The sequence below is a fragment of the Aethalodelphis obliquidens genome, unplaced genomic scaffold, assembly GCF_003676395.1.
Source record: "Aethalodelphis obliquidens isolate GAN/ISIS:26980383/991018 unplaced genomic scaffold, ASM367639v1 scaffold1, whole genome shotgun sequence".
NCBI lineage: Eukaryota > Metazoa > Chordata > Mammalia > Artiodactyla > Delphinidae > Aethalodelphis > Aethalodelphis obliquidens.
This window is the reverse complement of record NW_020837945.1, coordinates 81,201,360-81,229,188: the sequence shown is the minus strand read 5'-3', so window position 1 is coordinate 81,229,188 and position 27,829 is coordinate 81,201,360. Positions and strand designations below refer to the sequence as shown.

Here is a 27,829-nt window from a genome sequence, read left to right as displayed (position 1 = left end):
TCTATCCAAGCTAGTGGATTTATCTATTTCTTCTTGCAGTTCTATCAGTTTTTGCTACACATATTTTGACGCTCTGTTGTTAGGTGCATAAGGATTCTTATATCTTCTTGAAGATCCCTTTATCATTATGCCTCTTTTTATTTATTAACCCTGGTAATTTTCCTTGCTCTGAAGTCTACTCTGAAATTAATAAGAGTAGTGTCCTCTACATACAAACAAGTTCTGTTCCGAGAGCACATCTGTAAGTCGTTTTTCACAAGTCCAACAAAGTTAACCTAGGTACCCAACTAACACAATAGGCTGCAGTGTACCAGCTGTATCACTGCTGCTTTTACGCTTGCTTCCAGACACCATGGGCTTGATATAAAGATACTGTGCTCTATACAGTAAAGTATACAGAAGCACAACCACTTGTAGAGGATGCACACACATGACGATGTACACTAGACACATGAACTAAAGTGACTGGACATGCGAATGCACATTTGCATCTGCATCAAGTTCATAACTTGAAAGTTCGTATGTAGGGGACTTACTGTACTCCTGCTTTCTTTTCATTAGTATTATTAGCATGGTATATCTTTCTTCATCCATTTACTTTTAGTCTGTGTCTTGTCTACAATAAACCCACTTTATTTTTTTGATTCACTTTGATAATCTCCTTTATTTATACCATTGACATTCAAAGTGATTATTGATATAGTTAGATTAATATCTACCATGTTGTTCTATTTTTGTTCTACTTGTTTTGTTCCTTATTTTTGTTCTTTCTCCTTTTTGTGGTTTTGAGCATATTTCCATTTTCTTAGCATATCAGTTATACTTTTTTACTTTCTTTAAGTGGTTATCCTAGAGTTTGCAATATACAGCTAATCCAAATCCACTTTAAAATGCTACTACACTGCTTCACCAGTAGTGTCCTTTTTAATAATAGTTCCTCCCTAGCATCCCTTGTATCATTGCTATCATTCATTTACATGTAAGAATATACAAATATACACATATATGACATACGTAAGCATACGTAATCAAACACACTGTTAACATTTTGTTCAAAATAATTGTTAGGTCAATTAAGAATAAAAAATTTTACCTTCACTAATCTTTCTTTGATGCTCTTCCTTTATGTAGATATCTTTATAATCTGTATTATTTTCCTTTTCTCTCAAGAGCTTATCTTGCAGGACAGGTGTACTAGCAACGAATTCCTTCAATTCTGATTCTGAGTCTTCACTGTTTCTTTGTTTTGTTTTGTTTTGTTTTTGCTGTACCCGGGCCTCTCACTGTTGTGGCCTCTCCCATTGCAGAGCACAGGCTCCGGACGCACAGCCTCAGCGGCCATGGCTCACGGGCCTAGCTGCTTTGCAGCCTGTGGGATCTTCTCGGACCGGGGCACAAACCCGCTTCCCCTGCATCAGCAGGCAGACTCTCAACCACTGCGCCACCAAGGAAGTCCCACTGTTCACTTTTGAAGGATAATTTCGCAAGGCACAGAAATTCTAAGTTGGTGGGGTTTTTTCTCTCAACATTGTTCACACACCACTCTTCCTTCATGGTTTCTGAGAAGTCAAATATAATTCTTATCTTTGCTCCTCTATAGGTAAAATGCGTTTTTCCTCTGGCTTCTTCCAGGATTTTTAATCTTCAATTATTTGTAGTTTGAAAATGACATGCCTTGTTGTGGTTTTGGGGCATTTACCCTGTTTGGTGTTCTGAGTTTTTTGGATCTGTGCTTTGGCATCCAGTCTGTTCAGGCTGCTCTAACATAGTATCATAAACCGGATTGGCTTATAAACAGAAATTTCTTATAGTTCTGGAGGCTGGAAAATCCAAGATCAAGACACTGGCAGATTCAGCATCTGGTGAAGATCCACCTCCTGATTCACTGTTGTGCTTGCATGGTGGAAGGAGCAAGGGAGCTCTCTGGTGTCTAATCCCATTTATGAGGGCCCCATCATCATGATCTAATTACCTCCCAAAGGCCAAAGCTCCAAATAACATGACATTAGAGATGAAGTTTCAACATATTATTCTGAGGGCAACACAGTCTGCAATAGACATTAACTTGGGTAAATTCTCAATCATTATTGTTTAAAATATTTCTTCTGTTCGTCTTCTTTTAGTATTACCATTATATATGAGCTATACCTTTTGCAGTTGTCTTAGTTTTTGGGTTTTTGGTGTTTTTCTTTCAGTTTTGGCAGTTTCTATTGAGAATTCCTTAAGCTCAGCAATTCCTTTCTTAGCTATGTCCTGTTTTATTATCTGGTAAAGGCATTTTATTTCTGCAGTGTTTTTGATGTCTAGCATTTCTTTTTGATTTCTTCTTAGTTTGCATCTCTTTGCTTGCACTGCCCATCTGTTCCTGCATGCTATTTTATCCATTACAGCCCTTTGCATATTAAACAGTGGTTTTAATTAAGTTCCCAGTCTGTTAATTCCAACATCCCTGCCATATCTAAGTCTGGTTCTAATGCCTACTGTCTCTTCGAACTGTGGCTTTTGCCTTTTAATACGCCTTGTATTTTTTTCCCCCCATTAGCTGGACATAATGTACTGGCTATAAGGAATTGCCGTAAGCCTTTAGAAATGTGGTGGTAAGGTATGGGTAGAGGGGAAACCATCTATACTCCTGTGATTAGTGTCAGTCTTCTAGTGTGTCTGTGCCTCTGCCCTGTAAACTTCACAAGTGCTTCTGAGCCCCCTGCCCCGACACACCACCACCATTCCTGGCCTCTTATGTGGGACAAGATAGCTAGAGCAAGCTGGAGTTGGGTATTTCCCTTTTCCACGTCAGCTAGGCTCTGATAAAATCCCAGCATGTTGGGCTCTGGTTAAATAGTTTCTCCTGGGGCCAGATCTTTAAGAGGTACAGAATGCTCTGGTGAATGGTTTTTGCAGAGATTTCTGCTTGTGGGTTTCAACTCCACTAAGCTGAGATTCCAATGTATTTTCCCATCTCTTCAATTTGGGGGGCAGCAGTTTGCCCTATGACCTTACCTCTCTTACAGATGGAAAAAGAGCTGTTGACTTTTTGTTGTTGTTCAGCTTTTACTTGTTAGGATGGAGTGGTGACTTCCAGTTTCCTTACATGCAGAACTAGAAATCAGAAGTAATTTGACAACCTTTAAATTCAAATAGCACCTTTAGACTGGAGAGAATTATCATGATATACAATTATCAGATAATTTGCTTTATATTGCCTAATGGGACCATCTTTTTGCCTGGGGAAAGAAGAGAGATACAGTATGTGTCTTATCAATCAGATAATTTTTAGCTTTAAATAAACTATATAGCCATTACACTGAAAAAATAATATCAACTTAACCTTAAGGAGACTCAGCTTTTAATAGCTTCAGGAAATTCATTTAAAAATATTTTAAAGGTCAAAAAATTTTAAGCTGCTTACATTTTAAACTATGTTTTGAAAAAACTGTAATTATAAAGGTCAAGCAGGCAATAAGCAAGAATCAGCATTAGGGAATTGGTCCCAAGCCTAAAAAGTACCATAATAGATACTCAGTTCCAAGTCTTGTCTCCATCTTGCCTCCTCCTTGCTCCTCTCCTCTTCACAAGTGGCTTATTGTTGGAATTTCTACTCGTTTACTAAAGCTGAGGAAGCTCCTGCTTCTAGTATCCAAAAGGAAAGTTGCAAGATGAGGTTGGAGAGACCTGGTGGGTTGAGGGGTTAGTGAAGGTCCTTGCAGGTCACTAAAAAAGAAAATTTGGATTTATATCTAAATGCAAGAGGAAACCATTGAAGGATTTTAAAACAAAGGGATGATGTGATCTGATATACCTCTTAAGACATTGACCGCTTAATGAAGAATGGATTAGAGGGAATACAAATTGAGACTAGAGATGGCTACCAATTAAGCATCACAAAATGACAAGGAGTTACTTATCAGTCAAGATTCTTGATTATAAATAAAAAATGCCAGTTGACTTAAGCAGATACAGGAAATTTTTGGTGTCTTTTTAAGTTTGCAGACTGCAAGAGGAAAGGAGAGTCAGGCTTGGAAGAAAGTTTTAGCCACACCATTAAGTCAGTCCAGTGAGGTCACCACCACTGCCAAACTGTGGACACCAGCCTGTCCCACTGCTGCCACTGACACCAGGTAAGGAATCTGCTGGCTAGAGATATAACCACCTCCCTATCCCCTGGTTCCACTCCCTCTCACATATTGCTGACATCTTTAAGGCACTTACTATCCACTCTACTCACTTGAATAATTTTCTACTATCCCTACTTCTTGGGTTTAAGGTTTAAAGTTTGCATACACCTGACTGACCATGCCTAGTTCACAGGCATATGCTGTAGATGCAAAGAATGGGTAAACAAGCATCTGGGATTTGGGGCATCTATGGTGTTAGGTGGGCTCTGCCTCTCAGCAGGACTCAGCTTGGGGAATATCCCAATGGCAGGTCTGCATGCTGGGAAGCTGAGAAAATGACAACTATCTAATACCAGCTTGGAAAACTTGCTTTTGCCTATGAGAAAAGATGTAATGTTATTACAAGCAGAGGCTTGAAAATGTACTTGGATGATTGAACGTCATGATCTTGTGTTTCCACATCACAGTGAGAAATGTGCTGGTTTGCTCACTCTTCCAAGGAGGCTGAGCCATGTGGAACAAATGCACACACCTGCAGTCTATCAGTCAACCCCAGCTGTCCTACAGATGAGAGCCTGGATGAGATCAGCAGTGGAAGTACCTGTTGTGTGCCTGAGTTTTAATGACTGATTATGCAGCAACAGTTAATCAGATACACTCGGAAAGTATTCTGAGATCCCCCCAAAAGTGACAAAAAAGGTTGGCAATTAAATGTAAGAAAGCTTTAATTATGGGAACAAAATGTTCCATAGTGTGAACAGTAAGTCTTAAAGGGACCTGTTTGTACCAAATTCTACTGTGAGGAAGTGACCATTTACACCTTCCATACGCATGGTCTTCAATTCTTATGCTTATACACTGTTTTATGGCTTACAAAAACCCTTTTTGTAAACCAGGTAACTACCATCATAGCACACTAACAGATTACTACTTGCTTTCTTATCTCAGAAGAGGAAAGGAGTCTCACCACTCTTCAGCCTATCTCTACCTGTCCAGTAAGTTTGGCAAATTTAGGCCTACAAATAATGCCTACACTCCATTACCAGTATTTTTAATCATCTGGTTACCCAGGTTAGAGGCAGAATGACATCATGATTAAGAGTACAGAGTATGGATTGAGACTGGTCAAGTTCAGATCCCAGCATTGCTGTTTTAACAGCTGTTTGACCTAAGGTAAATTACTACACCATTTTGATTGATGCAGACTGAACATATTAATATATGGGAAGTGCTTTACAAAGTACCTGGGACACAGTATACTGTATTTAAGTAATAATACAAAGGTCAGCAGGCTAACAAACTTTAATTACCTGCCTATAGCAATTTCGCTAGAAATGACCATGAAAATAAACTAAGAAGAATGTGCATTTCAGGTAACTTCAGGGCAAGTGTGGAGACTAGAGTTATTTTAATATAACACCATCTGCAAGTGGAGATGACCACTCCAATACCTAGTTACTCACTTCGATTTATCTGCCAGGAATACACAATTTATCTATTTAGAACACCAATAACAACAAAAAAGAATACAACTGAGTCCAAAAGAACTCTTAATTATATATGTAGCAAGGTTAAAACAAAATCTTTATAAACTGAGTTGTACCAGCCTTTTACTCTTTTCATTTGCGTTTATTTAAACACAGTTCTCAAAACATTTGAGTGAAATTGGGCCTCCTTTGGTAAGCAAAGGACCTGAAAATAATATTTAAAAAATGAACAGGCAAAGTCTTCAGTTCATCCACAACAGGTGTAGTGTTCCCTTCTCTCTTTCTCAAACCCTAAAGCACCCAGTTTTTCCATATAATCTAAAAGCTAGAAGAACAAGAGTACATTTGTGGTGGAATGTATTGTCACTTGCTGATAACTAGTTGAAATACCATTATCCCCTTGTAACAGCTTTAAGAAATAGCCTTTTAAAGGCATTCATTGTGTAACTCTTATCTTATTCCCTGCTATATATATAACACAGATTATATAAACGCCGACAAATTCACATTTATATTAAGCATTAGCTGTATTGAAAGATCTTTAGGCCTAATACTAGCAGTATAGAGTTACAGAGCATAATTTTTATCACTTAATTGCAGGTATATTAAGTATGGTTATGTTTTATGGACTGGAGGAAAACGGGCATTTTTGTCTTGAATTTACTACTGACAGTCTATTCTGAACAGTTCTGCTAACCATTGATATGTTAGAAAGGAAAGTAAAAACCAAACTTTATTGTTGCTTTTTGCCATTTGGTAGCTCATTTTACACACAGGCTTCGATCTTCAGAATACCCTGGATTCAGTAGAAAAACCATTTAAATGAAGTTTTGTACAATAGAAACTTCTCAGCAGTCAAAATTTAGACTGTAAAAAAATACATGCAAAACATACTTTTCTGAAAACACTTAACTTTGAACAAAGCACCGAACTACACAAATGCAGAATGAAAACAGCATTTCAACTCCACCAAAAGTAGTCATCATAAAAGGTGTAAAAGTCACCTAACTTCACTAGGCACTGTTCACTTTTTAAACAGGAGACAATAAAAAATATTGTCCACAAACAATATCCCAACTCTAGGGTAGGTTTCAGAAAGTCTTCAACTTCATGCTTTAATAGCGACCTAGGAAGAAAAGAAATAAATATTCTTCAATACTCAAGTGTGTACTTTTAATGTTGAGCATTTTAAACTACTCTGCCATCAGGAAATTCCTATGTACCAGATTCTCTCCTGTGAAAATAGAGGAAAACCTTCACATAAAGATTTCACTAAGACGACCAATGTTAAACAGAAAGAGCTGGGAGTATATAGCTGAAAGCTAAGGTTTTAAGTCACTCAAATGTTTCCAAGCTGTACAAACATTAACAAGGACTCCTAAAAAGAAAAGCTACAAATGATGACAGAACATAAGCAACAACAGTAAGATCCAAGGGTTGTTTTCCTATACTTCCTTAAACCAAAAGTTGGAGAGAAATACAGATAAAACTAATTGAATTAACCCATTATCTGCTGTTTGGTAAGTCACAGCAAGCCATGCTATTACAACATATAAACAATCATGTAAGTCAATAAAAACTTACGAGGTGAGTATGATCGAGATCTGGAACGTGATCTGTATCCTCCACGACTATAGTAGGGAGAAGGTGACCGTCTTCTGTAAACAAATGTCAACACCATCTAAGACTACCGAGATTATATATGATCCCTTTGTCACTTTCCAAAACTAAAAGACCCTCACTGACCTTGAAAAATATTGCATTAGTCACAGGATTTCAAGGTCTGTTTTAGTCCTGAGAATGAAGCACACTATCAGGCCCAGTACCAAATAACCCCTCAAACTATCAGAGGTTGAATACTCCTTGCTATATTTGATCCACTGATCATCTGCTAATTAACATTATACTTAACAGAATTTAAAATGGCTTAGAGAAGGAGAAAAAAAAACTTTACCACTAATTATACCCTATGAGCACCCAAAACAAAATTTCATTCATAGTGCTTCAAAGTGATTTAGTTCTGTGTAAGAAAGATCAACTTGAATACTCACTTACTATTCTGAAATACTTATAAAAAGCTAATAAAACTATCAGGAATAATACTTAGTTTTGCCATATCTCATGTTAAGGTACAAAATGGTACCACTGAGTAAATGACCTAGTGTAAGCACAATTAATTTCTATGAACACACAAATTAAGCCATGTACACATTGTCATTTGGCTTCAGTTACAGTATATTCATAAACTTCATGCAATCCAATTCTGTGTAATGCCAACTATAATTTACCAAAATACTAATAATGAAGATGTCTTTATGTGAGCCATTCTACTATTGTACAGATTTTAAATCTTCTCCTGGCATACCTGTATATCTGATCCCTGTCTTGAGCAGCTCTCCATCCTCCTCCTCCTCCACCTCCTCCTCTGTGAAGGCAGAAAAGCAACATATATTCATTTAAAAATTTTTTGAAAGTTCATGCAATAAAATTAAAACTCGCAGAAGCGAAAGCTAGCTGCTTTTGCCACCTCTTTACAAATTGGCATAGAGCTCTCCCTGGTGGTTAAAATGAATATTATTAAAAGTAAATGCTCATGAATTAAAATATTAAGACCCTAATCTTTGCAGCTTCCAAAAATCAATCCCTTAAGTGTCACTACAGAAATGCCAGTTTTAAGAAAGTTTCTTTTTGTCAGTATTAAATGTCAGGACTGTCAACTTCTTAAAACATTACTGAATAGTGTGCAAAAGACGACATCCACACCTCAACACCACACTAAAATAAGGTGTCAAGGATTAACTGTTGTGGTCAATACTTTACACAATTTACATTTTGACAAGCAAGGAAGGGTCTGAATTACCTGCTGTTGCTAATAAAATAGAGAACTTTACTTCATTTTTGCCTTTCAAAGTATTCCCAGTGTCATGAACATTTCCCTGCCAAACCCCAAAATATATATCAATATTTTTGGTAATAAACTTCTTACCATTGTTTCACTAATTATTGTCCTTAAATAATTACTTCTTTGATTCTTCCAAGAATCAATTTCCCCTGCCCTTCAGTGCACGATTCCTTAGATACGAAAAATTGCTTTATAAAGCAATGACATTCAAAACACAGCTTATGAAACTCACTTTAAAAACAAAAAAGGGGGAAAAAACTGAAGTATGGTCTATAATTGTTTTCACTGTCATGTTCTGAAACCAAGGATTTCAGTTGGTTTACAACTTGGTGTTTAAAAAATATACATACAAAGATAAATTAAAAAGACACATAATCATAAAATCTAGTTTAGGGGCTTCCCTGGCAGTCGGTGGTTAAGACTCCGTGCTGCCAATGCAAGGGACGCGGGTTCGATCCCTGGTGAGGGAACTAAGATGCCGCATGGTGTGGCCAAAACAAACTAGTGTAAACTCTGGGCCTGGATCTTAGTATTAAAGGTAATGACTTGTATCAAAGACTAAAACTCAGGTATGTATAGTGCTGCCTTGAATTATGTTGCAACTGATTCAGGAGAAGACCTGGCGTGACCTTCAACTTTTTGGCAACTTAAACTTAGTATTATGCTTAACTTACCTGTATGACCTGCTGTAATAGTCCCGATCATCATAGCCTCGATCATAACCCCTGTCGTAGTAATCTCGACGGCGTGAGCTGCCACTATGAACAACAGTAAGTAAGATTTGTACGAACTTAAAAAATCTTACCTATAATAACGGTTAAGTTTCCAGCATGGGAAAAATGGTCTGGTGAAAATCAATTACCCAGCAAAGCCAAATCTATGGCATTTATTTAGGATAAAAATGGGATGTGATCTATTAAATGATACCAATCAAAATGTGTGGTACCGACAGAATGCTTCCACTGAATATACTGTATTGACTTTGAGTTTTAGCCAGTTTGAAATGCCAGATCCCCCCCACCCCTAACTACGTGTAGTTCTTGGAGGAACTGAACAAACTGAACTGTCAGTATTTTTAACAACCTTGAAAATAAACTTACTAGGTAGGTCTCCCCATGTAAATTCCTGGTGTTGGGGTATGTGGTCTCTTTGTTATAGAGAAATCAACTCTGATCCTACGTCCATCAAGCTCCATTCCATTGGCACGCTCTTTCGCCTTCAAAAGATATGTAAGTTGTTATATACACCCTGGACAAAGCCCCAAATTATCCAACAGCTATAAACAGGGTCCAACTGGATGTTTCAGCTAGGCCAGAACATTATGCCTGACAGCTTATTAATAGGCTTTTCCGCCTATTAAATCTTTATTTATAAAAGCTAGCCCAGAAAAGCTTACCCAAAAAAACCACAAAAGCCAATTTAACCCATGAAATATTTTATCTAACACAGTGCTTGTAGCTCTAAAGCAGTACATAGCTGTCAACCTATGACCCATGAGCTAAGAATTTAAATGGGTGAGGGGAAAGAAAATCAATAGTATTTCATCATAAATGGAATTCAAAATCAGTGACCATAAATGTTTTACCGAAAGATAGCTCCACTCATTAATTTGCATATTATATGGCTACTTTTACATTACTTTGACAGGGTTGAAAAAGTGTCATTAAGATCTTATGGTGGGCTTCCCTGGTGGCGCAGTGGTTGAGAGTCTGCCTGCCGATGCAGGGCACACGGGTTCGTGCCCCGGTCTGGGAAGATCCCACATGCCGCAGAGCGGCTGGACCCGTGAGCCACGGCCGCTGAGCCTGCGTGTCCGGAGCCTGTGCTCCGCAATGGGAGAGGCCACGACAGTGAGAGGCCCGTGTACCATCTTATGGTGCACAAAGCCCAAAATATTTACTGTCTAATCCTTTACAGAAGTTTATGGCTCCCTGCTATGGAAGCAAAAGGTTGGGATGAAGAAAGCTTGAATTACATATAGTTCTTTTATCTAGAACACAGACTAAATAAAACAGTATGTACTTAAGGAAAAAATATCCCAAAGACATAGCAGTTTGTTCACAATTTAAAGAAACACCCCTCCACCTAAATAGAATTTAAACGTCTAATTCCAAGTATGCTATTTTCTAGTTTGATCGTTTCTGCCTCAAGACAGTTTCTGGCACTACTGATTCAGATACAAAATATGCTATCTTTCAGAAAGTGAACTCTGGTCCTGTAGCAAAAAAAGAAAAAAAAAAATTTAGGGAAACCAGAAAGCCTGTACGGTTCAATTATTACCAAAATGAAGTGAATGAGATCTTAAAGAATCTATTAAATCTCTTAAATTATAATTACTTGCATTCAGCTTTCAATTCTTCCTTTAGTAGATCAGCTTTTTATTTTAAAATCCATGGTTTTTAAAAATTAGTATAATCTTGACAAAATTATATATACATATAAAAGAAAATGTATCTAACCATATAATCTCATTTAGAACTCAGTTACTCATCTCAACATTGACCTCAGATGGCTTGTCATTTAAGTTTCTCAACTTTTCCTTATACTGTATGTATCTAAAGTCCAGATTTCTTAAATGTGGCCTAGATTCTCACACTGAATTTTTACTTTAGTCTACATAATAAAAAAAATTTAATTTGGCAGTCCAGTGGTTAGGACTCAGTGCTTTCACTGCCATGGCCTGGGTTCAATCCCTGGTCAGGGAACTAAGATCCCGTAAGCCATGCAGCACAGCCCCCCAAAAAATTACTTCCTATGTTTTGCCTCAAGTCAACTTAACTCTAAATATAAAATCACTTGCTAGTATACATTCAAAACCAGTTCCTTTCTCCTGAGTCAGAGTCATAGCTTTATCACTTTTTAATGTTCTTCTCCATTTTAGAAAGTAATTTGGGGGGGACTTTGCTGGTGGCGCAGTGGTTTAGAATCCCCCTGCCAATGCAGGGGACACGGGTTTGATCCCTGGTCCAGGAAGATCTCACATGCCACGGAGCAACTAGCCCATGCGCCACAACTACTGAAGCCCGCGCACCTAGAGCCCGTGCTCTGCCAACAAGAGAAGCCACTGCGATGAGAAGCCTGTACACCACAACAAAGAGTAGCCCCTGCTCGACGCAACTAGAGAAAGCCTGTGCCTAGCAACAAAGACCCAATGCAGCCAAAATTTTTTTTAAAAAAAGGAATTTGGGGGCTTCCCTTGGTGGTGCAGTGGTTAATAATCTGCCTGCCTATACAGGGGACACGGGTTCAAGCCCTGGTCCACGAAGATCGCACATGCTGCACAGTAACTAAGCCTGTGCGCCACAACTACTGAAGTCCACATGCCTAGAGCCCATGTTCTGCAACAAGAGAAGCCACCGGGATGAGAAGCCTGCACACCACAACGAAGAGTAGCCCCCGCATGCCACAACTAGAGAAAGCCCGCACACAGCAACGAAGACCCAACGCAGCCAAAAATAAATAAAATTTAAAAAGTAATTTGATATAAACAGTGATTAAATATTCCAAATGAGTATTAATATTCTTATACTTTAGAAATATCTGTATCTAGACACATACCACACCTGGAAACAGTTGACTATGTTGGGATTTACTTCAAATGTGGTGGAGAGGACTGAGTTGGAATATAGAACCAAACTGTCATACTTTTCTGTTACTGTACAAATATTTGAAAATGTCCACATTAGGTTTTTTAAAAAATTCAATATTGATCAGTGTATGTTCCCAGATGAATGCATTTCCTTTAGCTCAAGCTATATATAGTTACTAAAGCAAAAACTGTCCTTATCCCAGTAAAAATAGTTAAAAATAGGACTGGTATTTTTACAAACATACAAGACTTTTACTTACTTCCTTGGCATCATCTACATTTTCAAAATATACAAAGGCAAATCCTCTTGAACGTCTAGACTGCTGGTCATATACAATAGACACATCAGCAATTGGGCCATATTTAGAGAACACTTCTCTTAGATCTCTTTCTGTAGTGTATAAGCTCAATCCAAATACTCCAAGACAACAGTTGGGATCAGGATTTGCCTAGAAATAGAAAAATGGATTTTCAACTTTAAAACGTGTCATAAATCAAAGTTAAAAAAAAAAAGAAACTATGCATAAATTAGCCAAAAATGTCACACTAACCCTAAAAGATAATAAACAACGAAATAAAATGCTATTCTAAAATTAATATTACGGCAACACCATAAGCATGTTTAAGAACATGTAAAAAAGACCGCAAAAGGGGTAAGTTCAACTTAGTAAGTGGACGGGAAACAGCAGCTCATACTAGTGAAAAGCACATGACATTTTTTTGGGGGGGGAGATTGGAGGGCAATTTGCCCAAAGGATTCACCTTCTAGGGCTTTATTCTAAGAAATGGCCACATATTCAACAATATGCACACATATTGATAATCAGAATAGCACTGTCTCTATAAGCCAGAGGGGGGGAAAACAGCATACTGTTAAAATGTTATGATATACCACTCACGCAATAGGAGGCTCTAAATTGCCAAAAAGATAGAGAAGAGCATGTTCAGCCCGATTTTATTTCTATAGAAACATTGTATACATTAAGTTTATATATATATATACACATATACACACACATAAATGTAACCAAAGATGAGTACCAAACTGTATTTAACAGGTATTAATAAGTAGCTTGCAATTATTACCGTAAGGAAAATAATGAACCAAATGTCGCTGACACTCCAGTAGCCGTAATGAATTTGCCTAAAGGTTTCATTTACGTCATACATACATTTACTGCAGTCAAATTCCATCGCACTTTCAAAAACAAACACTCCCTTTACATCTACTTGCATTACATTATACAATGAAACCACAATATGAACACACTAAATGCCATCTCATTTGGAACTTCTTGTGGAAGATAAAAAAGCCTTAATACCTGAAAGAAACTTGCTTAAAAGTAAATGGGAGGGCTTCCCTGGTGGCGCAGTAGTTAAGAAGCCACCTGCCAATGCAGGGGACACGGGTTCGAGCCCTGGTCTGGGAAGATCCCACATGCCGCGGAGCAACTAGGCCCCTGAGCCACAACTACTGAGCCTGCGCGTCTGGAGCCTGTGCCCCGTAACGAGAGGCTGCAACAGTGAAAGGCGCGCGCACCGCCATGAAGAGTGGCCCCCACTTACTGCAACTAGAGAAAGCCCTCGCACAGAAACAAAGACCCAACACAGCCAAGAATTTAAAAAAAAAAAAAAAAGTAAATGAGAAAATCAGGACAGCATTCTGTAAAGTGTATTAAAACAAACCCAGAAAACGTAAATTAACATTAGTATGAAACATACAGACCTATGATCTAGTGTACTAATAGTAATAATAGTAATGTATAATGGAGATTTTTTTAATCTGATGTGCTGTTAATATGACAATACCTTGTTAATGTGACAATATCTTAAATGTGATCAATAGCACAAATATAGACAATTACATGGGTGGTATCTTTTAAAAAGAGACAATCTCGAAACACTAAAAAGGCACTACAGGTAACTCATGCTAAAGCTCCACTGTCAAATAATATCAGTTCTAACATCGAACAAAAGAAAAAAAGGGAACATATTATGTATTATTATAAAGCGGCTTTAAACAGTCCACTGCTTTAAAAACATTTTTTTCATCTTACCCGGTTCCCAACATGACGCCTGCGAGTAGACATGGGAGAATGACTGTGGCTATGCCGTCTTCGATAATCTCTACTGTAAGATCTGCTACGGGATCTTCTATGGGAGCGGGACCGAGATCGTGACCTTGTATAATGCCTTCGAGAACTTCTTCTGGATCTAGACCTGAAAGACAAAGGCTTCAAGGTTATGACTAAATAACTAACAGTAAGATATGGCTTTCAATACTCTATTCTAGAGTTAAACTACAAAAGTTGGAACACACAATTCAGGCATATAGCAGGATCGATACTCTTCTTCTGTATATAGTCACTTCTACTCTGCTAGGAAGAGTTCCAAAAAACCACTACCAGCTAAAGTTCCCTTCCATCATATCTTAAAATAATTTAGAGATTAAACTTAACACAATTATCTTTCGAAAACCATAAAACATGCATTTCATACTAGCTTGATTTGCACCCACCTTTACCCCTCAGAATACCACCCTCTATTTTTCTGCTTCTTGCATTATGCCCACTATTCACTTAAGATAAAATCACCATCACAGTTTTCTCCAGCAGTATTTTAAAACCAGTTGCTCTTAACTACAGTGATTATATGAACTGTCATTTAAACCAAGGAGGATATACATTGTAAGAGAGAAAGGGGGCGCTGTTAATTATGCCTGACAATCGGCATAAACTGGGGCTGACCTGGGCAAACCAAGATGTATAGCTTACTCTTGACGAACATTTAAAAAAAAAAAAATAGCGCTGCATTAAGGTTTTTGTTTTATACATACATTTGTCATACTAGACTATACCTATTTATCAAGAATTGCAGTTACTGAAAGCCAATATTCTGCAGTCTATTTGCCATACTAATAAGCAGTTCACTTAAAACTCATAGTGAATCCTCACAATTCTGAAGAACTGGTACTATTACTAATTCGCCTTTTATAGATAAGGAAGCTAAGACTGAAAAAGGTTAAGTAATCTGCCCAAGCCAGAAAAAAATAGAGGTAAGATTTGAACCCTAACTCCAAAAACCCAGGCTCTTAACCACTTAGTCTTCTATCTCCCAGATCTTAACGACTAAGTTCATTTCTAGTACCAATATTAAATAAGCCAACAAATGAACTGACCCTCTCTATCTTCCTAGTTTACAAAAGCACACACCAATTTGAAAGCTAAGAGTAACAAGAAAATCCCAAGACAGTCTTTCTTACCTAGATTCAGATCTGGACCTGGACTTTGATCTGGAACGCCTGGAATCTTCCTTGGAGCGAGACCTTGCAGGGGTATGCCTTGCAGATTTCCCAGATCCATGAGCACTTCCACTTCTGGAAGCAGAACGGGATTCCTACACGTAGATGTCAAAAGTTTAATTTGTATACTTTCTGGGCAACTTTAAAAACAAATAAGCTGTGGTGAGATAAATGGTGAGGGAAAGCAATCCCCTTCCAAGATAAGAAAACATAGGTAAGGGCAGGAACTGAATATACCTGGTATAATAGTTACGTTGCTCCAATTGACATAAGCCAATTAACTTGAACTTCCACCTTTTTTTAGGGAGCAGGGGTAAGAGTTAACTGACCCCACTCTTCAGAAATGGGTGCCAAAGCCAAGCAGTTAAGGGAACTGCCCAAGGATTGTTTTGGGAATGTTACTCCATAAAGACTAGGGTGAGAAAGAACCTTATTAACTATGACACCTATACCTCACACCTATTTCAACCAAGTTGCCATCAACCAAAAAAACCCTATGAAATTAATTAAAACTTACTGTATATTCAAGTTTTATTTACTGCTGAGTGGGAAAAAAGACAAGGACGGTAACTGTTTCAAGTCCCAGAGAAAGGTAGAAACCTAGTGGAAAGCAAGGACCAGCTTGAAGGACACTAGATCTGTAGAGCCTGTCCACCTAACCATGGTAGGAAGCCCTTAAAAAGCTCAAAGCAACCAGATGGAGCTATAGCAGAGAGGCAGTGAATTAACTGCAGAGGTAAGAATTAAGAGGGTACCAGAGATCTTACTCAGCTAAGTGTAGATGAGCCAGTGCCAACTGATGGGGAACTGAGAATAAGCAGTTAGAAAAGTTACATAAAGGACATATTAAAACCAAAACAGTTTAGATCACGGGTTCCTTATCTAGGTTTAGGAAGGGAAGTTCAGGAAATCTAGGTATATACTGTATACCCAAGCTTTCCCTATCATAACTGGAACTAGCTGGTAGGTAGGTAATACAAAAAAGATTTCTAAAAGAAACTAGCAAAGAAATGGGTAAACAGGATAACTAGTTCATCAGTGAACCAAAGGCATATAATTAGTGCAAAAAGCAAACATGTATAGAAAGAACTGGACCTAGGGAAAGGTTCTGCCAAGACACCAAAACAGAAATAGTGGAATGGACAAGAGAATCCACTCAGTCTGATAGCTAACCAAGGTATCATCAAACCAAGACAACCTTTATTCCAGGTTATCCATCTTCAGCAAATTAAAAGGCATTAGTCTAATGAACTTCCTGCCCAACACAGGATAAACAGCCAGACTCAAAAGGAATCAACATTACAGGTAAGTCACTGTAGGGGTAAGAATCAATGTTGAAGCTGCATAGAAGTTATCACAAGAGACCTCCCTGTGTGGTAGACCCTCAGAATAAATACACTGGCCATTCTTCAAAGGACAGAAGATACGAAATTCTTTTAAATCACAGCCCAAAACATTTTAGAATGTTCTGTGACTTAAGAACATAATGGAGAAAATTTGGAAGATCCTTCCTATGATGCAACACAGAAGAGACAAATTAAAGCTTAAAGTTTAGAACAGGGAACATAAGAGTTAACTCAGTGGGCAAAAGGAGTTCTGGTCTCTACACCCAAAACAACTCTAGAAACTTTACAGTAAGATTTCAGTCATTATGAAACATGGTGTAAAGTGACATGAAACATGACAGCCCCCTCTCCTTCCTGCCACAAGTTAGTAAAGAGATTCAAAGATGGTCCCTAATTATTAGTGAAAACAGCTGCTTTTACCATCAAGGAGTGGTTAGAAGTGGTTTGGGGACCCCAACCAACAATCCCTTGGCTTTCTCTGGCAAATATTCTGAAGAGACATTTTAAAGCACAATCCACCTCCTCCTCCTCGAACAAAGAAGTTCTCAAATTGGGGATGCACTTTCTGCCATCATTTCAACAGGCAAAAGCTAATCTAGAAGAGAAGGAAGAAACAGGGACCTAAAAGCTATTTACTAAATACCTTTGTTTACTCCAATGCTAGAAAGATTACTTCATGGAATGATTATGACTTTTAATGAAAACCAACGAAAACAATTTGCTCTGGCAGGAAGAGAATATGGGTCCCTCACAATAAGAGTTAAAAGATTACCAATAAAGTAACTGTAGTTAACAGAAATCAGTTTACGGATCTGAAAAAGGAAGGAAGAGTAGAAAAAGTCAAGATCCTCTTTTAAGCCTCTCGCTTCAGTAAACAGAAAAGCCTTATTCCAAGCTGAGATGCTTTACCAGCCTGTCCACCAAGAGGGAAAAGAAAGTACTTTTAGCCTCAGAATAAACCTTAATGAGGTTTTCCCATGAAATTCTAGCAGATCAAGGGTCAAAGATACAGTATTTGTGAAATTATCATAAGACTTTTCACTCAACCTCTACAACTAATTGGCTACATGCAGATGCATTTTGTGAGTAATCACTTCTCAGACCAGGAATAGGAGAAACCACCAGAATGCTAAGATTTTTTCCATTCTGTACTGACACTTGTTAGGCTAACACAGAAAACAATGCCTCTAACCTCCTACCTTTCTTGTCAGGGGTAGTCTTAAAGTTAAACCTTTTTGCAGTTACATTGGCCATTAGCTGGTTTGTAACTATGTGCAAGGATATTTAGCCTGTCTAGAAGAAATGACACCTAAATTAGCCAAATCTAAAAGCATAAAGTTAGCTTTAAACCTTGGTCCATGGTCAAATCTGTAAAACCAGCTGGAAAAGCCCCTACACGCAAGGAAAATTCTAAGTCCACTTTCAGGGCTGTCAGAACAATAAATGTCAACACATTAAAATCCTACCAAAAGAAGCACTACTCTGAATATCAGTATCTCAAGGAAAAGGGTCATATACTTAAAGTTAGCATGAATAACAAAGCCAAAATTCCCTGAAAACTGCTCAGGGAATCAAGTTCTTATAGACTGGGTCTTAATCATATACTAATATACAATCTATACGGAACACATCAGAGAAAAACAAACTCAGCCTTCCAACAAAATACCAACCAGTGTCTACCTATTCTGAGAATGGCAATATCTTAGAAAAACTTTCTGAAAGAAATGAAAGAAGTGGGAAAAACCATCCAATTACTAGGTTTCTCATACATTTTAAAAACTAGATGCACTAAATTACATTTTGAACAGTGGCTCTTAGAGGTATGCAGTAAACGTACCTAGCACTTAAAAACACATCCCTAACTAGCGCTTGTTTTAGTAGGTCTGGAGTTGGGCGTCTGTATTTCTTAAAAACACCATAGGTGTTTATGATGCTTAGTTAAGTCTCACTAATTTAATCAATTTCAAGCTTTATACTTCTTACCTATCTGATTTTTCTCCCCCAACAAAGTCATTTTCCTGAAACCTTGTTTTTTGTCACCTTCTCTGCCCCCACCTGCCCCCTGGCATTAATCAGCCCTCCTGAGGACATGTACCTTACACCTACACCTGCCCCAGGATAAGAGGCCTGTCTCCCCTATAGTCTCCAGACAAGGGGTAGAGGGATGCACTCTCATATTCAAAGATGCTTTGGCCAGGGCAGGAGAGGAACCTGAATGGATGAGATGCTCCACTAGCATCAATGTTTGTTTCTGCTTTACATCTTTCCAGCTTGTGCCATATAATTGAATTCCAAACTGCTTCTTCCCCTTAGATGACTAACAGGTCTTTTCTCTTTTGGACCCCAAGGACCTTTCAGATCTCCTGATAAAAGAATCCATGAGCTTAAATAGAAAAACATCCATTCACATCACTTGCCTCAGCTCTCTGCCTAAACTGTAATTCAGAATGCAAAATCAACATTACCAATTTAATGTTATTAGTTTACATGTGCCAAGTTTTACAAAGCAATAATCGGGACAAATACTGGAAACTATTGCCTATAAATGGAAGTTAAGTTTCTTCTGCTTGCAAGATACAGAAATATTACAAAAACCACAAATCTGACACTAACAGGCCCTAAAATCTCAGAAAATGGATTCCTCTAGAATGTCATTTAGACCACTTTTTCCAAAAGCTGTAAAGTCTGACAACTCTCAAAGTTTTTTAGGCTATCTTCATTTCGGGGACAAGTGATAGCCTTGGCTTTCCCAATAGGGTAGAAGCCATCTGTTGGTTGGCTACTACTGGGCATTATTTTGACACATGCATTTGTCCCATCCAACTGAAAGTAACAAGACTGCACCATTTTTTTCTATTCAGCTAAAACACAACACACAGAAGGGAAAATGACAGAACTTTGGCGTCTATTTTCCCAGTAAGTGGAGGGAGTAGGGAACCAGAATAAAGCTACTTTATGATCTGTATCTCTCACATTTTAAGGGTTAAGTGTTAATAACAGAAAATGAGAAAAGGGAAAAAAGCACCTACTACTATTTTTGCCACTTTTCAGTTAGATATCCTGTTCACTTATGTGACCCACCTCATTCTAAGGGAAGCCCCCTATAACTTTTTAGCAGTAACCCTAGCAGTAACCCCAGTCATTGAGCTGGAATAAGAATTAAACAGAAAGAATTAAGAATCATCTTGTGAATTTAGCACACATGCATCTTAAAGTTAGGCCCTAAATGGTCATAGCTTTCCACTACTGCCATCTAGAAAGAAATTAATGTTTTCATAAACGCCAAAAGGAATTATCCTGTCCAATTCTTTGCTTGGATTTTCGGGGTTTGGTTCTATAACCAATCTGGTGACATTCTTTAGGAAAACTCTGACAAACTTAAGAAAACATTCTACTGTATATTGCTCTGTACTGAATAGGGGTCTGTGCATTAAGAGTCCAGGGGGGTGGCAAAGACAGACCACCAACTCCAACTCTGGAGGTACTCACTCATGCCCCAGGACCAGCAAAGTTAGAGATGAAAAATCCAGGAGACAACATGAAGCTGGCTGTTACCCAAACTGAAGAGCTCATTCCTGCCTCCTATTTGACTACAAAGGGTTATTATTATTTCTTAAAGTTGCATTTCAATCATTTGACTAAGAAGTTAAAATTAGAATTACCTAATTTAAACGTTTCCCCTGGAAGGCACTTCTTTTCCCTGTATATATTTCTTCTATTAAACAAATAATGCATGCATGTTTAGCAAAATATACAGGGACACATAAACAGACTAGTAATTACTTAGCGTAGTGCTTTCTGATTCCAGATTACTTCTTATCTTAACTTCATTTTTATTTCTTTTCTTCATTCTTCCGTTTCAAATTCTGACTTCTTTCATCTTCCCCACTTCACACAAATTGCTCAATATTCTACAAGTGGGACTTCTGGTCTGATAATTAGCATGCATTCTTTCTTTTATTTTTTCAAATTTCAGCTTCACTTATTCCTGAGCTTCAAATACTCATTTATAAAACTTGTCAAATGACGACTTCCGCATTTTCCTTCTTCAACATTAACCTTAATAGAAAAAGAACAGGATGAAGAATATTTTAAAACTCCAGGATAAAATCCAGTGCCAAAACTGAAACTAGAAAAAAAAAAAATCCCTCTTGTTGTTTTGGATTTTTAGAAAAGCTAGAATACGCAGCTCAAAAAACTGAAACTAGTTTCCTGCTGGCTCTAAAATATATAATCAATCTCTTTTGTCTACTCCAAGTAGATTTATCATGCTTAAGCTGAATGTGAAGTGCACGACTGAACATTTACTGTTCAACTGACATTTTAAGAACTGTAATTACATTTCACACTTCTTATCGTATTCATCAATAGAAAGTATGTTCAGTGTCAAAAGCACATCTCTAGTCAAAAAGTGACACGTAAATACAAAGTGCAAGAAAGGAAAGCACGGACAATTCATTTGCACAATGATGACAAGGCTGAGGGTTGAAGAGGTTTACAAATTGTGACTAAGGGCAAGATATGTATTTAACGTCACACATTTTTTTAACTGCAAAAGTAGCTCTGTAAAAAAACAATTAGGGAATTTGAAAATTTGGACTATAGTGTTCAACCCACCGCTAGAAAGCTGCTCTAGTGAGATTTTATAATATGAATGGCCCAACTTACTAAATTTAGAACTAAAATCATTAAAAAGATCAAGTCAACCAACTACTACATGCGAGTAGCTATGAAGAAAGCAGAACAAACTTGAATCCAACAGTGGTGTTTTCAAAGAATTTTTGGTGAAATCTCCCCCCTCAATGAACAAAGTATTAAAATCTTCTGCAGTCCAAAGAAGCAATTCTACTTTGAAAGGTGGCAATATTGGTAGAAAATTACAGCTCACCTCCTGAAATTATTAAAAAGACTCGATATCACCTAACAGATCAATAAAGTATAATAGTGTCTACTGAACACCTTAATCAAAATAACTGCCCTCATAAAACATCCTAGTTTCCCTGAACTTCACCTTATGATCTTTCACTGTTAACAATTTCCTCTCCTAGTTTTTCTGAAAATAAAACTTTCTGGGTGGGGGGGGGGGGGGGGGGGAACCAGAGAGAGAGAGAGAGATGAGTCTTTATACCTATCTGATCAAAAAGACAACCATAACCTTCAGTCTAGTTTTTCAATGTTAATTATTGCTTATTTAATCCAGGAAAAAATTTAAATAACTTTTTATTTAAGGGAGTCACAGTAATTCGTTTTAATATCCATCACTAAAATGTAATGGGAAATGTTTACTGCCAGCACAAATGTAATCGTGGAATCAGAATGCCCAAGCAGGTTTCCTCTTAAGGCCTCCTAAAGTTTAAATACAGGGCTTAGGTGCAGAAAATGCTGGAAGAGGCCAAAGCTCTAGATACCACAAGTTTTCAATATGGACGCCTTCCTGCTATTTCATTACTCCTTCCCAACATTCTCCCTTCTTCCATATTTGAAGAACAAAGCACACTGCTAGATAATATAAATACTAGGTTCATTCAAACCTCAGCTAAGTTCAAGTGGCCACTTCATAAAACCAGAAGAACTACTGGGCTAATATTATATACATATGGTTAAGAGATCCTACTTACAAATAAGCAGAAATTTGTCCCATAACCAACACAATTTTTGTTAAAATAATTCTAGGGACTACAGCTGGAATTTATGTAACATTAAAAACGTGCAAACTCATTAGGTTGATCGACAAGGTAGTATTTTAAAAACTAGGAGGAGATAAAGAAAAACTCATTGAATCTGCTATAAAGATCAATGCTCATATCAACGTACGGACTATACTATTTCTTTCTGCAGCTAAACTCTACCGGAAGGTTGATTGGATAGAAAAATCCTCAAAGACTGAAAATTTCTGAAAAAACTGTCATCTGACATGCCTAAATGAGCTCTAAGCCCAAGCTTTTAAAAGGATCTCTTGCAAATACATACAGACTCTGAATTTACATTCATAAAGCATTCAAGCGCAAGTATGTTTTACTGTTTCAGAAGACTACTTTTTAATCTAATATCTAAGCAAAAAAAACAAACAAAAAACAACCCCAAAAGGGTCCTCATCCATGCTGTCATATTCAGCAATCTTGTTGATAAAAATCAGAATGTAACCTCCAAAACCCAATTCAAAGCAAAGATTTTGGGGGAATTTGAAGACTAATTTGCTATAATGAAGAACTCCCCAACCCCAGCTTAAAAACAAGCCTGACCCCCTCCCCCCAAAAAACTAAATTGGGTGAACACTTAAAATTCCCAATCACATCACTGTAGGTCATAGGAAAATAATACAATTATGAGTAAAACACTGATCAACATAACACGCAATGCTAAGGCTCAAAAGATATACACACTGTAGCATTGTCCTCTTGGGCAAAATGTCAACAACTATGCAAGTATTAATATTTACCAGGCTTTGGATTTTACTGGAGATAAGGAATGGGAAAAAGCTGTACAAGGCAAATTCCATTTAACACACCTCTCATCTTCTGAATTCCTGTTCAATCTTTTCACAAAACCAGTAGTACTTACCTTATAAACACTTGTAATTTCAGTATGAACATGCCACCTTCTAGTTCCAGGCCATATCCGTAACATTAAATCATTCTTAGTTAAGACCAAGAAAAATATTCTTCAACCTGGTTTCAAGAGACTTGTGCCTAACCAGACTCACACTGAAACAAAACTATTTCCTCCCACCAACATTAATTTAATCCTCTAGGAAGAAAGAGATTGATATTTTAGTTTTGAAAATTTGGATTTAGAGTTAGAAGCTAAAAACAATTCGAAAAGACAACCCAAGATTAAGCAGAAGAGGAAATAAACTGCAGAATCTGAAAGGCAGTTTGATGGGATAGTATCCAGATGCTATTCATCTCTACAAAGAATAAGACTAAAGATAATATACCTATATTGTATACACATTACTTCTACAAAAATAGGCAACACTATCAAGAGTAGTTATTGCAATCTTGATAGCAGACAAATTAAAATGATTTGGTCCATACAAATAGCGTTTCCTTAGTTTCTGGTTTCTCTAGTTAAAGACCCATTTATACAAGCTAAAGAAATTAGTTAGGAGGGTTGAACATTAAACCAGTGCCAAGAACAAACAAATGTCACCACACCCTAAAGAGTGTGACCATAATTGGGCCTTACAAGATTTATTTACCACCCCCCTCTCACCATTACCATGCACCTCTAAACTTGGCTACGTGACTCTATCATGTTCTTATTCTCCCAAATTGTGACATGACATATCTGCTAAAAGCACCTCTCTTTTTTCCAAAGGTGCTTTGCAAAAAACGTGACCAATTTTGGGAAATGACTGGAAAAAACTAGAACTTTGAAATGAATATCTTACTTTAACGTGGATTTGGCCAGATCAGGGAAGTCAGCTCTAATTAGAAACAGGTTTTAATTTAAATCTATCAACTCTGACATGAAAAATCCCAGATACAGGTAAAAGGTAGATTCTGCCATAACTGGAAGTGTGAAACGAACCACAAAAATTCAGGAACGCACCCTAGCTGCACATTTAAAACAAGACAAAGGAACATAAGGAACCACGACTCTGTCAATATTCACGCAATAAAGTAAACACACTATCAACAAGCAAGTCGAGGATAATTTATTGCTCGCACCCCACCCCAGTCTGTATAGGAATCGAACTTATAATAGTCTAGAGCGGCGGGGCTGGTGGCTACGGTGGGGCAGGAGGTGGTTCCAGCTGATAAGGTTTTAGTGATTACATTAACATTAGCTGATTAGACTAGTATTAGTGATTTACATCAACAATTTGTAATGTCTGAAAACTAAGAGCGGAATGAAAGTTAATTTTTCAGGCTCCAGATAAGCTATTCATAGCAGGCCATGTCCAAGATGGAATGCAACGGTTTTCCCACTGTTTTCAGGCACTTCCAAAAGGAAGTTTCTAGCCAATGAGACCTGAGTGCTCTACCTAGTGTTTTTAATGGCATTATATTTAAATCATCCCACTGAGCTTTATGGTTTTGCCACGCATTCTTTGGGAGTCCCAAACGTATTTGTTTTAGGTATAGGCTAACCACTTCAGGTTCCAATAAACCGACTGGAAAGCAATCTACATACAAAACAAACGCCAAAGAAAACAATGTGGAAGTACTCCACAACGTCAGAGTTCAGAAAAACTCTTCCAAGAAGTCAAGACTCTATGTAAGACAAAATATCAATTTTTAACATGTACCTTTAAATTTTTTTATTACTTTGTCTCCTTCCATAAGAATTTATTGAATCACCATTCTATGTAACGGGATTGTGATATAACTAGGATGTATATTCTACTAACAGAAAGTACCAATTCAAAAACTTGATTAATGGGATGACAATGTCTCTTGAGATGTCTCAAACCAGGACCTAATTCTTGAAATTGTTTCCTCCCTTACTTAAAAAAATACCCTAACTTTCCTTTGGGGAATTTTTCATCTTCTCAAGCACACCATCACAAGTAACTTACTCAGGTTTATTCAACTGAGAGCTCTAGTCAGAGACCAGTCATTTTGTAGTCTCAAAACAATGCAAAAGTATCCTATAATTGTTTTGTTTAATAGCTGAAGACTAAAATTATCATTTGCTTTCCAGTCCGAACACTGACGCCTAGTTTCGACAGTATATTCAACCGGCAGAAACCATAACCCACAGCTTTAACAACTTGTGAACTTGATCCAAGCTTTCTCACCCTAAGAGCGAGCTTAAAAAATAATCACACACACACTGGTGACAGTGGCAATCAATCGTCTTACGGAAAAACATATAAAGCCAATACTCATCTGCACAAGTAAAGGCGGGGCCTGATCAGTTCAAGGCAAATTAATCAGTCTTGGCTCCAAAGTTACACAGTAAATTCACTAAGACTCCAAGAGCTAAGGAGTTTCTCTATAAAAACGCCCTTCTAATGAACCAACTAAAATTTGTTTCATGAGTTTGAGAAGATATTTAAGTAGATTTACCTGACAATTACAGATAAACTGTAAAAACACCCAGCTTAATCCCATCAAGTAAAAAAAAAAAAAAGTCAAGTTCCATGGTGCTTTTTATTACCCTTCTAACAAACCTCCAAATATGCAAGATTCTGGCAAGACTGACATTTCTGCATCGTAGTACTCACGAACCCGCAACCAAGCTTTACATCATGCTTTCTTAGCCCAGGAACTTCCTTATTTCTGCAGTTTATCCAACCCTCACCAAACTCCACATTTTGGAGTGGAAACTTTAAAAAGTGCACCAACACAACTTGTGCTTCACAGAGTAGGAATGTCTCAAAACAAAGAAAACAACGGCGCCGTAAATTGCTGCCCGCCAATTTCTCCTCCACCATCTCGCAGAAAAAAATCTACTCCCTCAAACAAGAAAATCTCAGCGAACCCGTGGTCTACTCTGGATACCGAAAACGATTTTGGGTTTGAAAGCCCTTTCGGTATCAAAGAAAAGCACTCCATTTAGGCCGAACACAAAGCTGGCGCGCAACCCCCTCAAACTAACGGGTCCAGAACTTAGTCTACCTCAGACCAGTTTCCCCATTTTAAAAGAGGCCCCAAGAACACCGTAGATTCCCATTCTTTCGGGGCCCAGAATACGATCCTGTCTTAACCTAAATTCTGAGGAAAAAAATCCCAAAGAACGCTGCCTTTCTGCCCGCCCCGTCCCCTGCGGCCTGGAGGTTGTCGCGCGGCTCCTCCGCCATTTTGTGCCTCTGGCAGCGCGCCCAGTCCGCCAGCCCAAGATGGCTGCGGCGAGGCTTCACAGGAGAGCAACGGCGAAACGAGATACCGCTCCCCTCCCCCACCACGGAGGGGACGCAGCGGCCATTTTTAATTCCCCCCCACCCCCATAACGGAAAAAACCGCCGTTTCGAGTAAAGGGCCACCTAAACCCGCCGGCGGCCTCCTTCACGGATAAAGACACTATCCACTAGGGCTTTTAAACCTCTGACTCCCATCCCTCCCGGTCTCAGACTTCGGAGTCGAAATCGCCCCAGTCTCCCGGTCCGAGGCCGACGGGCCTGGAAAAAGATGCAAGAAGCTGGGACCACGCAGCCGCCCCCTGCACCACCGCTACGTACCCGCTCGCCGTAGTTCTGCTCGCCGCTGTCGCTCATGACTTCTAGCTGCTCTCGCCGCCCGACGTGCTTCAATCGAAGCTGCCAACCTCTTGCGCCTTCTACCTAGAGGCTCAGCCGCAGCTCCGCAGCACGCACTGGTTCCCGAGCCGCTGAGACGAGAAACGCTCCGCACCGCCTCCGCTCGGGCTCTAAGTCTCCCGGATGTGACGCGGCGCTCTTTAACCAGGCCCCACCCCCTCCCAGAAGGCGCGCTTTCTTGGCTCCGCCCCTCCGCGCTCGGCTTTCCCTTTACAGCAGTGGCGCGTCCCGAGCTGTACGTGACGTAAACCCCGCCCCTCGCGCCGCGCTAACCCCGTCTCCGGGTCTTTTTGAGGCGGGAAAGAAAGCGCGCCAGTGGCCTCAGTGGTGGTCGCCACGGGGCGTCGTGATGTCACCGGCCACGCCTGACTCTCTTCTGGAACTTTCTGGGAAGCTGTCGTGGAGCGTGGGGGAAGGGAGGGAGGAGAGGCCCGCCGTTTCTCCCATCCTTCTCTCCGTTCTTCCGCTTTATTAGTTTCTCTTTTTTTGTGTCTTGATTTGGTTGGAGAGGGAGGAGGTCCGTATATTGGGTTCCGTGCTTTCCTTTGGTTTTCTGTAGTTTCAGTTGTGGATCTTTCCTACCTGAAAACCCTTCATTTGAGCATCTGTTAAATACCAAAGCACTTTACCAGATCTTGATATACTGAAATCAGCCACAATCTCTCATCTGAAGTTAGTGGTCTAATAAGGGAGAACTGTTAAACATACACTTGAAAACTAAGATTTTGCGTTAGAGAGATGTACAGCTATAGCCGTGTCACAAGGAGTGAAGATTAATTATGCCATCACTCAACAACATGACATAGTGGAAAGAGTCCAAACTTGGAAGTTCAGACATCCCTCTGGGCCTGTTGTTTGCCTTTAGAGAAAACAAAGTATGGT

The 27,829-nt window shown here is 38.6% G+C and overlaps 1 protein-coding gene across 6 annotated transcripts; it reads right to left on the bottom strand.

Moving 5' to 3' along the window:
* Positions 1 to 1,716: 1,716 nt before the first annotated feature.
* TRA2B (transformer 2 beta homolog) lies at positions 1,717 to 27,164 on the bottom strand. Of its 6 annotated transcripts, none has more exons than XR_003433374.1 (10): positions 26,870 to 27,053; positions 15,356 to 15,489; positions 14,151 to 14,313; positions 12,354 to 12,542; positions 9,605 to 9,720; positions 9,179 to 9,262; positions 7,968 to 8,027; positions 7,187 to 7,260; positions 3,508 to 3,711; positions 1,717 to 3,099 (listed from the first exon to the last, which is right to left on the bottom strand). XR_003433374.1 is itself a non-coding variant. In XM_027109587.1 (9 exons), exons 1-9 carry the CDS (start codon positions 26,903 to 26,905, stop codon positions 3,689 to 3,691), a joined length of 879 nt encoding a protein of 292 aa, XP_026965388.1. In that variant the 5' UTR covers positions 26,906 to 27,053; the 3' UTR covers positions 3,319 to 3,688. The 6 variants fall into 6 exon arrangements, 4 of the variants coding, with proteins under 4 accessions (XP_026965388.1, XP_026965401.1, XP_026965422.1 ...); XR_003433376.1 differs by lacking the exons at positions 1,717 to 3,099; positions 3,508 to 3,711 and adding exons at positions 5,730 to 6,728; positions 7,349 to 7,396; XM_027109587.1 differs by lacking the exon at positions 1,717 to 3,099 and having other exon boundaries at positions 3,319 to 3,711.
* Between the last annotated feature and the right edge of the window lie 665 nt (positions 27,165 to 27,829).

Coding starts and splice junctions, on each gene's coding strand:
- TRA2B (XM_027109587.1), bottom strand. CDS start 26,905: ATGAGCGACAGCGGCGAGCAGAACTACGGCGAGCGG. Junction 15,490..26,869: donor AGCAGAACTACGGCGAGCGG/GTACGTAGCGGT, acceptor ATCTACGTGTAG/GAATCCCGTTCTGCTTCCAG. Junction 9,263..9,604: donor TACATGGGGAGACCTACCTA/GTAAGTTTATTT, acceptor TGTTGTTCATAG/TGGCAGCTCACGCCGTCGAG.